The 13,651-nt window shown below is 37.1% G+C and overlaps 1 protein-coding gene across 1 annotated transcript; it reads left to right on the forward strand.

The window, feature by feature from the left end:
- Positions 1 to 12,498: 12,498 nt before the first annotated feature.
- On the forward strand, positions 12,499 to 13,438 carry LOC309961951 (transmembrane protein 126A-like). Its single transcript, XM_082839463.1, has one exon. The coding sequence runs from the start codon at positions 12,531 to 12,533 to the stop codon at positions 13,119 to 13,121; it is 591 nt and encodes a 196-aa protein (XP_082695589.1). The 5' UTR covers positions 12,499 to 12,530; the 3' UTR covers positions 13,122 to 13,438.
- The last annotated feature ends 213 nt before the right edge of the window (positions 13,439 to 13,651 follow it).

Here is a 13,651-nt window from a genome sequence, read left to right on the forward strand (position 1 = left end):
TTTTGAATTCACCTAGTTGCTCCAGTTCTTTCCTCTTTTGCCACTGGCCCCAGAACATTGTGTTTTTGGATTGCATCCCTTCCTTTGCCAAAGGTCACACATTACTCCTGACTATCTATGCCAATTTTACATCTGCAACATTTTGTCTACAAAAGTCCTCTCTAAATCAGCAGATAGAGTGGGCCTTAACTCCTTTTAACGGCAATTGCTGTCATCTTTCTGGTAATCTCATATTCTTTTCTCTGAGAGAGAGGAAATCAGTCTTTCAACAGAACGTTTTAGAATTTAGTTATAAATCCATCTAACTGCCCACCATTTTAGAGTTTAGAAGTATGTTTTGGTAGTTTCAAAAGAAGGAAGCATAGCTGATGGTAAGATTGGTGAAGCTTTGGACAATATACCTATAAGTAATTCTTCAAGAATGTCATCTATTATGAGGCTAACACCTCATGTTATTCTCTCGCAAGCCACCGGTTTCACAACATTGGCAAGCATCCTTCACTTCCCTTCTAACATCTCCAGTCACTCAATTGCAACACATAGAAAGCAGTGTTTTAAAGGACAAAAAGCCATATTCAGCCCACAATTTTGGCTTGCTTTCCCTATTACTTTCCATCAGAATTATGCAATCTTTGGGTTGTTACAGAAAATATGAAAATGATCATCATCCGTATAGGACCCTGTCCAACATGCTTAAGGATTTTTAATCACAATCCAGCTTGTGTTTGAGTTTTGCACGCAACCTCCACTGGAGAAAGATGTAAGCACTAAAGGATGGCAATGGCTTTCTTATCTGATGTCAGAAAAAAGAAAACTTGTTTTGTTATTTTCACCAAAGGGAAAATTCTTTAACTAAGCAGACTGAACTATGGATCTTTGGTATTATGAAGGACACTAGAGAGTGTGTGTCTTTGATATAAGCCTAAACCTTTTAAATAAACTATTATTTCAGCTGATTGAACTGGGGATTACTGGTTATATAAAGGGCACAATAAAGTTGTGTGTCTCCATTACAAACCTAAATCTTTTTTTAATAGAGTGTTTGGACCATTATGTTTTCACATTTGCTTCTGAATAGGTAATGACTACCAATCATGCTCTTCTATAATAAATTATCAGTATGATCCCTAAACGCCCTTGCATTAAAATGTGAGAATGAGTGGGAGTGATTTTACTTTTGACTATTACTGTCATTAGCATTAGATGATTCCTCTTAATACTTTTCACTTGAGTACCTATTATAAAATTATAATTTTTCAAATGGATATTTAAAAATCACAGGAAAAAGAAATGGGGTGTACAAAGGTGGAAACTACTCATGCAGGAAGTACTTTTCTTGCCTGGGGAACTCTATAATTTCCTGGGAAATGTTGTCATAAAACACTTCATATTTTTAGAATACTTTCACCATGAAAAACCTGCTGCATTTTAGTACCTCCTCTCTCTTCTTTTATTGCAAAAGGAAAAATCCGAGCTTCATGTGTTTTAAATAAAACACATGAAGCTCGTGATTGCCTTCACCCTCTTCTTCTCCTACTATTTGCCAAGCTTGATATTATCTGGGTCTTTCTTTGGCCTCTTCTGGAGCATGTAGTTATGCCTGGCATTATCAGACACGTGTGGCAGGGCATTAAGCCTTAGGTACTGAATGGTGTCACCCCAGCTGATGATGCTGGTCAAGCAAGGACATAAGTTGATTCTGGCTTTTGAACTACATCAAGACATCCAAATGTATGTCTTTCCAGTATTTATGGAAAAAAAGTTTGTTTGTTTTTTTTAAAGGGCAATCAGACTATAAAATAATGGACCTTAAAAACACACAAAATCAGTGTCGTTGTGACTATTACAAATTTCATTTTTTAAAAAGGCACTATCAAGGTCAGGAGCAAACAGGGACTTTCTGCTTCTGAGAATGGAAACCCATATGGCAGGAGACAAGGCCTCTAGGGACAGTATATGTAGATCAAAACAGTGGGAGTGGAATTTTCCCGAGTTTTACTTCTATAAATAATTAACCAAATGTCTTTACATAAATAAATATTTCCCCCTGGGAATTACAGCATCATTAGGAATTTGTGAGTACTAATTCTAGTTTGGGCATCTATTCCCCATTCTCATTTTTAGCATCTTTCTGTCTGCTTCTCTTTTAAGAAGTAATCTCCTATTTTCTGAAGAAAACAAAAGAGAAATTGCATAATAGTCAAAAATAATGTGTATTATTAAGAGCAAAATGGGACTACTGTAAGGGGAGGCATGACAAAGGGCCAGGAAAAAATAGTTTTTTTTACCATTAAAAATCTATAAACCTCTAGTGTTGAAATTCATAAGGAGTGATGCTCTCTCTCTCTCATCTTGGACCTTTATTCCCTTTCTCTCTTCTTGGTAAAGGGATGTCACTGAACCACTGGAGGTGGCTTACATTAGTCACATTCCCTTCACTTTTCAAACTCGTTACTCTTCTTTTCAACATTACAGAGAAGACCATGGGGAGTTAGCCTACAACTCAACCATCAAGAAGTTAAAGAAGACAAGTATTCAAATCTCTTATTTCTGAAGTCACGACAGCCCCCTTTGTCATCTCAATATAATTCAACACAAAAGAGAAAAAAAAGAAACGATGACTGTCAGATACTTATTTCCATAAACAAGGCTGTTGACTAGTGCTAGGAAAAGCAAAGTAAGCAGGAAGACTTTTTTTTTTTTTGCGGTACGCGGGCCTCTCACTGTTGTGGCCTCTCCCGTTGCGGAGCACAGGCTCCGGACGCGCAGGCTCAGCGGCCATGGCTCACAGGCCCAGTCGCTCCGCGGCATGTGGGATCTTCCCGGACCGGGGCACGAACCCGTGTCCCCTGCATCGGCAGGCAGACTCTCAACCACTGCGCCACCAGGGAAGCCCAGCAGGAAGACTTTTTATACTTTGGGGGGAGCAGGGAATCTAAAATAGGTAATAGTGATAGAGTCATGCATGAACAGTAGATTTCACCTATCAGTGCTTTGTAACTATTATACCTAAAACCATTTGTATAAGTCAGTTTCATAACTTCATTAAGAGAGCTCTTTGTAAAGGGAGTCCTGTGTAAATTTGTTCACAGTACGAGTAATCACCTCTTCACTGATCAGTTCTGGAAGTCAGAATTTGGTAGGTCATATATTCTTAAATCAGGGAATTACCCACATTATAAAAGAGCAACGTTTCTCTGAAGATCTCTCTTAGCTAGTACTGGGAGGGGATCTAGTTTGGGAGCAGACCTAGACTGGTAGAAAGTAGGGTTTAATGAGGCAGCTAACCTTTGCCCATCCAGATCTATGATGTGTACTTCCATACCCTGGTCTGCATAGAAAGCTGGCCCGATGAACTTATCAATGGCTTCCCTACCCTTTGGCTTCTTGTTGGTGCTGATAGAAGAGCAGCCGGTAGGAAAAGAGGGTGAGTGTTTATTTTACCAGGTCCCTCCCTTTCAGGTTGCTGTGTTTTGTCTGTGTATGACCTCTACCACAGGTCCCAGTTCCTGTCAGGCAACACTCCCTTACACCCACCCAGGTGGGGATGCCCCTCCCATCCTAGGTGGTAACAACTCTGTACTGCTACTCGCCCAAGTACTGCTCTATTCCTTAAAACTTGCCTTGGCCAGTCATCTTTTATTAAATTCTTATCAACTATTTGACTGGACATCCTTGATTCTTGACCACATAGAAAGTTTCGTGATACAGTAGTAGATCACATTAGATTAGTAGAGTATATAGTAGTGAAATAGTAGATTAATTTTCAGTAAAGACTCCAAACAGAGACTTTTTCTTCTAAAAAGCATTCTGCTTTCTGCATTTCTCCTCAGCACCCCTGTCCTCTCAGCTGTCTTGGACTGCAGGGGAAAATGCTCCTGCTAGAGCTAAAGAATACTAACCCCTTCCTACAAACGAAGGCATCACTGGAAAGTTAAAGAGGCATCTTCCCTGAGAATTTCTTAGACCTTCAAGAACAGGAATGAGAGACAGAGCTGTATCATTACATTGTTGTTCTCAGGTTTAAAAGACAGGTTAAATATATGTTCTGTTTTCGGTAATAAGACCAAAAGGGAGGGCTGGACATATTGACAACAAACCCTAAAATGTGGGACCCAAAGAGAACTGGACACTAGAGAGAACAATTACATGGCTTCCTTATTAACAGATTATTATACCTTCTTAATTTCACCCGATCATTTATTTGCTCAGTCATGCATATAGTCATTCAACAAATATCTGAGTGGTTAACTATGTTCCACAGTGCAGTGATAGGGCTTAGGAATATAACTGTCAACAAGGTAGTCTCTCACTTCAAGGAGCTTTGTGAAGAGGAACTACGAATGATATAAGAACACACTACACCCATTTTATAGTTTGTTAAAGATCATTCTCAATCAATCTTTGTATCACCTTCATAAAACATGAAGTCATAAGAAAAAACACTTCATGGATAGCTACCTAGAGGTACCTAAATATGGTGGCCTCTACACCACTACTATTGACAAATTCTGGTGCCTCCCTTACCAAACCTGGTCAGAGTGTATTATGTGTTAAAGGGCACATTCTCATTTACAGTGGTGTCTGCCCTTCGTATAGAGGTTGGTCTGGGTACATTTCCTCTTTACTTCAACAAGTCCTGTGCACCAAGTAGATCTGGCATCTCCATAGGTGATGTGCATATTGATATATATTTTGGTGCTCACTCTCCAAGTGTTTTTAGTGTTTCAATGTAGCCAGGCAAAAAAAAATTATTTAATTCAAAAAACTGCTAGTTATTTTTATTATTTAAAATGCAGAAAAATGTTACTTCACTACAAAAGGTAACAGATCTAGCCTTCCAAGTTTTCCAGCACAAATACCAGATGCGAAAGTGAACTGTAGTATTGTATCCAGTTCTCTCTTTCCTTCATGTGTCTTCAACTGACTGTCCTGCAAAATAGACTTCTTTCCCAGAAACAAGAAAACTATGCTATACCTGGGTTGGGAGATCTTATAGATCCTTGCTAGATCCAAAATAATAATGATAGAAAGTAGATTAAAAATATTCACATGGTTGTAACATTTTTGATTTGTTTTTTCAACTGTAGCAACTTGTATAGTCACTTTTTTACCTCTTCTTCTTTTCCACATCGCTTTAATCTCTATTGTGAGGTGCACGCTACTAACAGAGAAAGTAAGATTAAAACTGCATATTGCTGTAGAAAGCTCAGTTTATCCTTTGAGGATTTCTTATTTTGACCACGGGGTGTAAAATTGCTTTTTTGGTTAAAGCAATCAAATGCTCTGTCAATATTGGCTGCTGTGTTTAAAATTACATATTTTAATGAATTTTAAAAGGACTGTCTGCACTTTGGGGTATATAATCAAATGATATTGAATTTCTTAACTTGCCAATTTAACCATCCATGCTGCTCTCATGGTAAAGAATGAAACTGGGCAGCAAAATTCAAACAAGGTAAGTATGGGGGTTACACAAGGAAGCAATTGGAAAACAGTTATTTCCTACTGGTTGCTTTTATATACCCTGTCTTCCATCCAAACTTACTTGCTTTCCTGCCACTGTACCTTTGTTATGGTACCAATTACATGTACAAATCCAATCTAGGCTTCAAGAACTAGTTCAATATTTTCTTAAGTATTTAATACTTTTTACATTATGTTATGTATCCTTATGTTCTTTTTGTTCTCGCTCTCACAATAAGCTATGAGTTCTCTGAGGACAGGATATCTCTCTGGTTCACCTTTGCATCCATAGAAACATGTAACCAAGTAGAAGCTCAAGTGAACTTGGCTACATTAATGAATGGATGGATGTGTTCTAGCCTGCAGTTTAGATTCTTCTGACTTATTTCACAAAGGATTATATTATTATTTTAATAAGATAATTACCTTAAAATGTCATTATATACTAAAATAAGGAATATACGTACTATTGATATGAAAGATTGACATGTATAAGAGATTGCCATACTGAGTGAAGTAAATCAGATGAAGACAAATATCAAATGATATCACTTATATGCGGAATCTAAAATAATGGTACAAATGGACTTATTTACAAAACAGAAATAGAGTCACAGATGTAGAAGACAAACTTACAGTTACCAAGGCGGGTAAGTGAGGGGAGAGATAAACTGGGAGATTGGAATTGACATATACACACTACTATATATAAAATAGATAACTGATACAGACCTACCGTAGAGTACAGGGGACTTTACTCAATACTCTGTAATGACCTATATGGGAGAAGAATCTAAGAAACAGTGGATATATGTATATGTATAACTAATTCACTTTGGTATACAGCAGAAACAAACACAACATTGTAAATCAAGTATACTCCAAAACAAATTTTTAAAAAAATGAGCAGAGGACCTGAATAGACATTTTTCCAAAGAAGACATACAGATGGTCAACGGACACATGAAAAGATGCTCAAAATCACTAATCATCAGAGAAATGTAAATCAAAACTGCAATGAGATCACCTCACAGCTGTCAGATGGCTATTATCAAAAAGACAACAAATAACAAGTGCTAGGGAGGATGCAGAGGAAAGGGAACACCTGTCCACTGTTGGTGGAATGTAAATTGGTGCAGCCCTACAGAAAACAGTATGGAGGTTCTTTAAAGAACTAAAAATAGAATTACCATGTAATCCAGTAATTCTACTTCTGGGTATTTATTAGAAGAAAACAAAACCACTAATTTGAAAAGATATATGGACCCCTATGTTCGCTGTAGCACTATCTACAGTAGCTAAGATTTGGAAGTGACTTAAGTGCCCATTGATAGATGAATGGATAAAGAAGATGTGATACACACACACACACACACACACACACACACACACACACAGTGGAATACTACTCAGACATAAAAAAAGAATGAAATTTTGCCATTTGTGACAACATGGATAAATCTAGAGGGTATTAAGCTAAGTGAAATAAGTTAAAAAAAGACAAATACTGTATGATTTAACTTATATGTGGAATTTTAAAAACAAATTAACAAACTAAATAAACCAGAAACAGACTCATAGATACAGAGAACAAACTGGTTGTCACCAGGGGCAGGAGGGGTGAAAGGCTGGGCAAAATAGGTGAAGAGGATTAAGAGATACAAACTTCTAGTTATAAAATAAATAACTCATGGGAATAAATGTACAGCCTAGGAAGTATAGTTAATAATATTGTAATAACTTTGTGTGGTGGCAGATGGTTACCAGACTTATCATGGTGATCAATTCATAATGTATATGTCAAATCACTATGTTGTACACCAGAAACTAATATAATATTGTATGTCAACTATGCTTCTATTAAAAAATAAAACAGCTTTGGATCCCAAAATAATGAGACCTATATTTTAATATTGTTACCTTGGTCAAGTTATTTATCTTCTCTGAGTCTCTCCTCTCAAATGTAAAATCAGGCTGGATGAGTAGGTTCCAAAGTTTTCTGTAACTTTAATATTCTTATTTCCATTTTTAATCCTGAAATGAAAAGAAATGATTAAAAAATTCTCATTTGTATAAATCTTTCCACACATTACTTTATACTTACAAAACATCCCTTAATGTGGATGAGTCGATATGGAAGGAAATTAGGGCTTAGAAAAGGGTATTTAATCATTTACCCAAGGTTATATATCCAGAAAGTGAGAGTCAAAAACAGAACACATGCAAAAGCACAAGCTCCTTGTCCAGTGCTTTTTCTGTGTTAGCGATCTGCTTCTCCAAAAACTAGACAATGCACACACATATAAGCTCACACACACACACACACGCACACGCACACAGACTTCCTCCCTTTCTTTATATACACAGTGAGCTTGTATTTATATTGATATCTATAAGCACACAGCTGTCTGGATAAATTACTGTTTACCTTGCAGAAAGCTGGAAATGTTTCAAAGATTGGTTTTATGCCAATGTATAGTCCTAACCTTCACACATGAGGGCAGTTATTTGAAGAGCTGTAACATCTCCAAAGCAGCGCATCTTCCCTAGACTTCTTATATTTCCAACATGCAGCTTTTACTGCAGCAGTAAGATGAACCCAAAGTTGTTTGTACTACATTATTAAATATAGGTGAAAATAATATTTGCACATATTTTCACATGTAGATAAATTTAAATTAAAATACATCATAGTGGTCTCCAAGATTTTGCTGTTTACAATTTTCTATCTAACTTGGGGCTAATAGCACTTGTGCCATTCTCGGTTTGTAATTTTTAGCAATTTTTGTTTTTCACTCTATAGATGTATAAATGATCACCCTTGCTATTGTACTGGAACGCTGAAGTTAAAGAAATTAAGTTCTGATAAAAATAGTTGAGTACAGGGCTTCCCTCGTGGCGCAGTGGTTGAGAGTCCGCCTGCCGATGCAGGGAACACGGGTTCGTGCCCCGGTCCGGGAAGATCCCACATGCCGCGGAGCGGCTGGGCCCGTGAGCCAGGGCCGTTGAGCCTGCGCGTCCGGAGCCTGTGCTCCGCAACAGGAGAGGCCACAACAGTGAGAGGCCCGCGTACCGCAAAAAAAAAAAAAAAAAAAAAAAAAATAGTTGAGTACAATATTGATGCTTATAATCTTCTTGAAATCAAGTTTTATCATCCTCCAGCTAAAGAAGATGACTTATAGACATATGGAAGTAAAAATGAAATTGTGTTTTTTCTTAATATCTTGTTTTGTCCAAATAATAATTTAAGGCAGGTTATACTGAGTCATAAAATACAGAAAGATGCAATAATTTAAAAGAATATAGTTGGAAGTTTCCAACGGCCAATAAACAAACAAAAAGGTACTCAACTATATTAAATAAACTTTTGGCAAAGCATACACTGCTGTTTCTGAATGAGACAGGAGGGGGATCATTGTTTATAAAACAGTTATACTTGAGGGTTGTTTATCACAACAATAAATTTAACTTTATATTATTAATTTGAAACCATAATTAGGAACACAGCCCATTAAATGTAATAACCAAGCCTACCTTCTCTTTTTTAGCACCCAAAATAATATTCACAGTAAGTTGAATGATGAAAATATAACATATGGGTATAAAAGAATAAGTCTTTCTTTACAGCTGGAAGATGTGTATTCATCTCATTTTAACGGTATATCAAGTATTTAAGGAAAAAAATTAAAAGGTAGGTGAACACACACAAACAATGCCACTGATAAGTGAAGGTTGTTATGCAGCAGTAATGATTGGATGTCTATGTTGAGTTCATGCAACTTGGCTAACCAGTTAAACTCACAGCCTGAGAGAAGGTCAACATAACCTTCAAACAATTATTTCATTATGGTCAGGTTTTGCTGCAAGTTTGTAATATACAGTGGAACACCTAAACCTAAAGCCTATTTAATTTACATGTGAAAGAATGGTCTGGTAAGTCCTTTTTGGTATTTAATGAAACATGAAGCAGTTATTGGGCAAATTTTTAATACATGAATCTACTGTCATTTGGGAGACTTTTAAAAGGGGGTTTCTTTAAAAAATTATGGCACTAATCACAAAGTACTATGCTTGTAGGAATGATACAGGTAAACAAATGAGCAATGTTGAAAGCCCATCATTATAAGCGGTCCTTGAATAGATCTACCAGTAAGATACCTTCCTGAATGCTTTATTCAAGTTTTGATCACTGTGAAGAACTGCTTCCAGTATTCAATAAGATCAGTCTGGGATCCACAAAATTAGGTGGTTAACCTTGACCTACAGTGCTACTAAGCTTCTCAGGTAGGACAGGTAAGAATTGCCACAATTTCAGTAGCCACTTTCAAACTGTGGGTAACTAATACAGATATGCAATGAAATTCTAACTAAATTATAGTCGACAGATATTTGTGCAGACTTTTCCAAATAAACTTGTGTTTCTCCATTCATTCCCCCATTCTCAATAGTGAAAAACAAAGTTTTTGAGAGGGACAAATTCTTTGGGAATGGATATTAAATGTAAACAAGTCCTCTACTCAACAGAATTAACCACATTGGGGACACAAGAAAGGTAAGAATGAATGATCCAATAGATTCTGCTTCTTAGACCTGGAATTACTATCTGCAAGTCCCGTCAAGTAGGAAAATCCTTGATTTATTCAGTCTACGCAGTTTTTCTTCAATGACTTTTCAAGTATCTACCCCTTTGTTAGGAAAAAAGGTAAAAACAAAACCCCAAACGCTTTTTTTTTTTTTTTTTTTTTTTTTTGCGGTACGCGGGCCTCTCACTGTTGTGGTCTCTCCCGTTGCGGAGCACAGGTTCCGGACGCGCAGGCTCAGCGGCATGTGGGATCTTCCCGGACCGGGGCACGAACCCGTGTCCCCTGCATCGGCAGGTGGACTCTCAACCACTGTGCCACCAGGGAAGCCCCCAAACACTTTTTAAAAAGGGCTTCTTGATGTACACTGTCAAATTGCATTTGGAAAAAATGTAGCAAGTTATAATCCCACCAACCTTGTATGAAAGTACCTCTATTTTGAAAATTTTTCTCTTATTTCCTAGAAGACTCCACTGGGTGCTTATCCATCTTTAATGCCTTTCTTTAATGCTTTATAAATTTACTTTTAACAAGGAAGGCAGAATAAGCTACAGATGGCAGGAGCTGCCAGAGTAACAGTGAACAATAAAAGAAAGTTGTGTGTTAGTTCACAGCACAGCAAATGTCTAGAACTGTGAATAACTGAATCCCTGAATCTGGAGGACGACTGTACTAAATACACGGGCAGTTACACTCTGTGAATTCATACTTTTGTCTGAATTGTGGAGAAAACTACACAAAGAATTGTTACTAAGATTAATATTATTCAATATATTCATTAATGACTTAGAGGTCCAAGAAAATTTAACACTGATAAAAATGTATAAATATTAGAACAAAAGAGTAGCAAATACAAATATTTAATAAGAATACATATGAACTGGTACAACTTTATTAAGCTACAGTTGAGTTTTAATATACTGGAGTGACTGTAATACACCCAAGGACAGAAAATGCCTGACAGTGGTATACACTGTGGATGAGTATGTGGCTGTGAAGAGAGATGAGATAATTATCAAGCAGAAAATGAGTGCTTTTTTTATGTCATTTTGTTAAAGGCAATTTTGTATGGTCAGAAATTACAGCATAAAATTCACCATGACATTTTGAAAATGATTTGGAAAGACTACCTTTGAATAATAGGGAATTGAGTTGCATTTTGTATTTTCAACAGATCTTGTAATGTTAAACATTTTTCTCACACTTTGAGGTAGGTCAGTTATCATTTCACTTTGTAAGGGTCTGCTTCTAAACCATCAGCAGCATTTCCTAATAACCTACCATGTGTTGAGTACTGTGCTAGGTGCTATGGTAAAATACTCTGGTGAACATATATTAGGTGCACAATTAATAGCTTCATATATATATAGGGAGGCCTGAAATGGCACAGATACAAACTGAAGGCTCATATGAGAAAAGAAGTTATAAAGAAAGAAATTGAATAATTAGCAACTGAAGAGGATATTATGAGTTCTAAGTGAAAAGTCATTTCAAAAAAACAAAGGACAATTACGTTAGGCTAGGTAAACACAGAAGGGGTCATGCAGACAGTATGCAAAGAGGTGAATCCAAGAACACCTCATATGAGTAACAGAAAGTGCTTAGAATCAGAGAATTCACACTCATTGCTTCATTTCCTCCAACAGAGAGATCCCAAACTCCCCTCTCCCTTCCCCACACATATATGAAATGACCCAGAGTATTTTTTGGAACCTGAAGAAGGAAGGAAGGAAGGGAGGGAGGGAGGGAAGGAAAGGGAAAGGGGATGGGAAAGGGAAAGGGAAGGGAAGGGAAGGAAGGAGGGAGGAGTGGTCCAGTTTGGCTGAAAGTCATGCCTTTCCCACATTCTACCACCAGCTATAGAGAAAGTTATTGCCGTATTTGGGATTACCAACTATAACTTAATCTCTTTAAAAAAAAGAAATTCAACTATTGAATTAAACTCTAAATTTACCATTTTTTTAAATCGGTCTTAAATGAGTATTACTGTAGATAAGCACAGCCCAGTAGAAATATCTGTGAGGATGGAAATCCTCACTGTCCAATATGGCAGCAATTAGCCACATGTGCTTATGCCTACTGAGCTTTTGAAATGTGATTAGTTTAACTGAGGAGCTGAATTTTTAATCTCTTTAGATTTAAACTTAAATAGCCACCTATGGGTAGTGGCTACTGTACTGGACAGCACAACTTTACATTTTAAATACTTTGAAGGCCGGGCCTTTGTAAATGACTTCATCACTCACTGAGCCCTGCGCAAGGTGGACCTCATGATAAATACTCATTAGCTGCTAAGTAACCCTGGAAAGATTCAGTAATCATAAAAACAGAAATAAGTGTAGGAGTGAGCACTCGCGTGCCTGATGGAGGCCGGAGGAGGCAGTGACTGCTGGGAGGAGAGCGTAAGGTACTGGCATTCCGGGTAAAGGGGTGCAGTAAAAGATACACATTATTGAAAAATGACATTTTAATTTAAGGCTCAAGATGGAAAATCATAAACCAGATGGTACTGTCAAGAAGAACTTAATTGAAATCATAACCAGAAAAATTAACCAACTTCCAGAAGCAGAAAGGAATCTGCTTGAAAATGGATCAACATATATTGGACTTAATGCTGCCCTCTGTGGCCTAATAGCAAATAGTGTCTTTCGATGCATCCTACATGTGACACAGGCTCGTGTAGCTGCTGGCTTACCAATGGCAGTGATCCCATTTTTGACGGTACACTTATCTTACAAACGTTTAGTAAGTTTACCTTTGAATACAGGTGATTTACATTGTGAAACCTGTACCATAACACGAGGTGGACTGGTTGGTCTTGTTTTTGGTGGCCTGTACCCTGTTTTCTTGGCTATCCCTGTGAATGGTGACCTAGCAGCCAGGTATAGCTCAGCCCTGCTACCCAAGAAAGGAAACATCTTAAATTACTGGATTAGGATTTCTAAGCCTGTCTTTAGAAAGATGTTATTTCCCATTTTGCTTCAGACTGGGTTTGCAGCATACCTTGGGTCTAGACAATATAAACTACTTATAAAGGCTCTTCAGTTACCTGAACCTGACCTAGAAATTCAGTGATGGTTAAGCAAATCTGTACACAAAAATAAAACTGTAAAAATAAAATAAAAAAAATAAGTGTATAGCCAACTAGAATAAGTCACTGTAAATTTAAATAGTTCTTACTTTAATTGCATAGGAAAATAGAATATATTCCAGTCATATCCATTAACATAGCATAAGGTATTTTTAACTCATTGCAAAGTTGATAAAGAAGACCATAAGGTTTTCTCCTTGAGAGCTGTAGGCTGTGGTTTACCATCAACTTTTCAGGGCATGAGGCCAAATGCAGAGCCAGAATCAACTTCTATGGATTCTTTATTAATGTTTCACTTGGAATTCTGAGTTCTTTCTTGCCACACTGTCACTATATATGTCACAATGGTTTTTCCATCTCTCCTAAGGCTCAGACCCTTTGTTATATATGAATTTCTAACAGCATTTTAGTACAAAGTGTCTATTGCAAGATATCTTATGAGATTTTTTTAGGTGGCTCAAAAGAAACGAAGGAACATTGGTTTCTATTACGACCATACATTTAACCTAAATTT

This window comes from Leucopleurus acutus, assembly GCF_964270905.1.
Source record: "Leucopleurus acutus genome assembly, chromosome: 5".
NCBI classification, from domain to species: domain Eukaryota; kingdom Metazoa; phylum Chordata; class Mammalia; order Artiodactyla; family Delphinidae; genus Leucopleurus; species Leucopleurus acutus.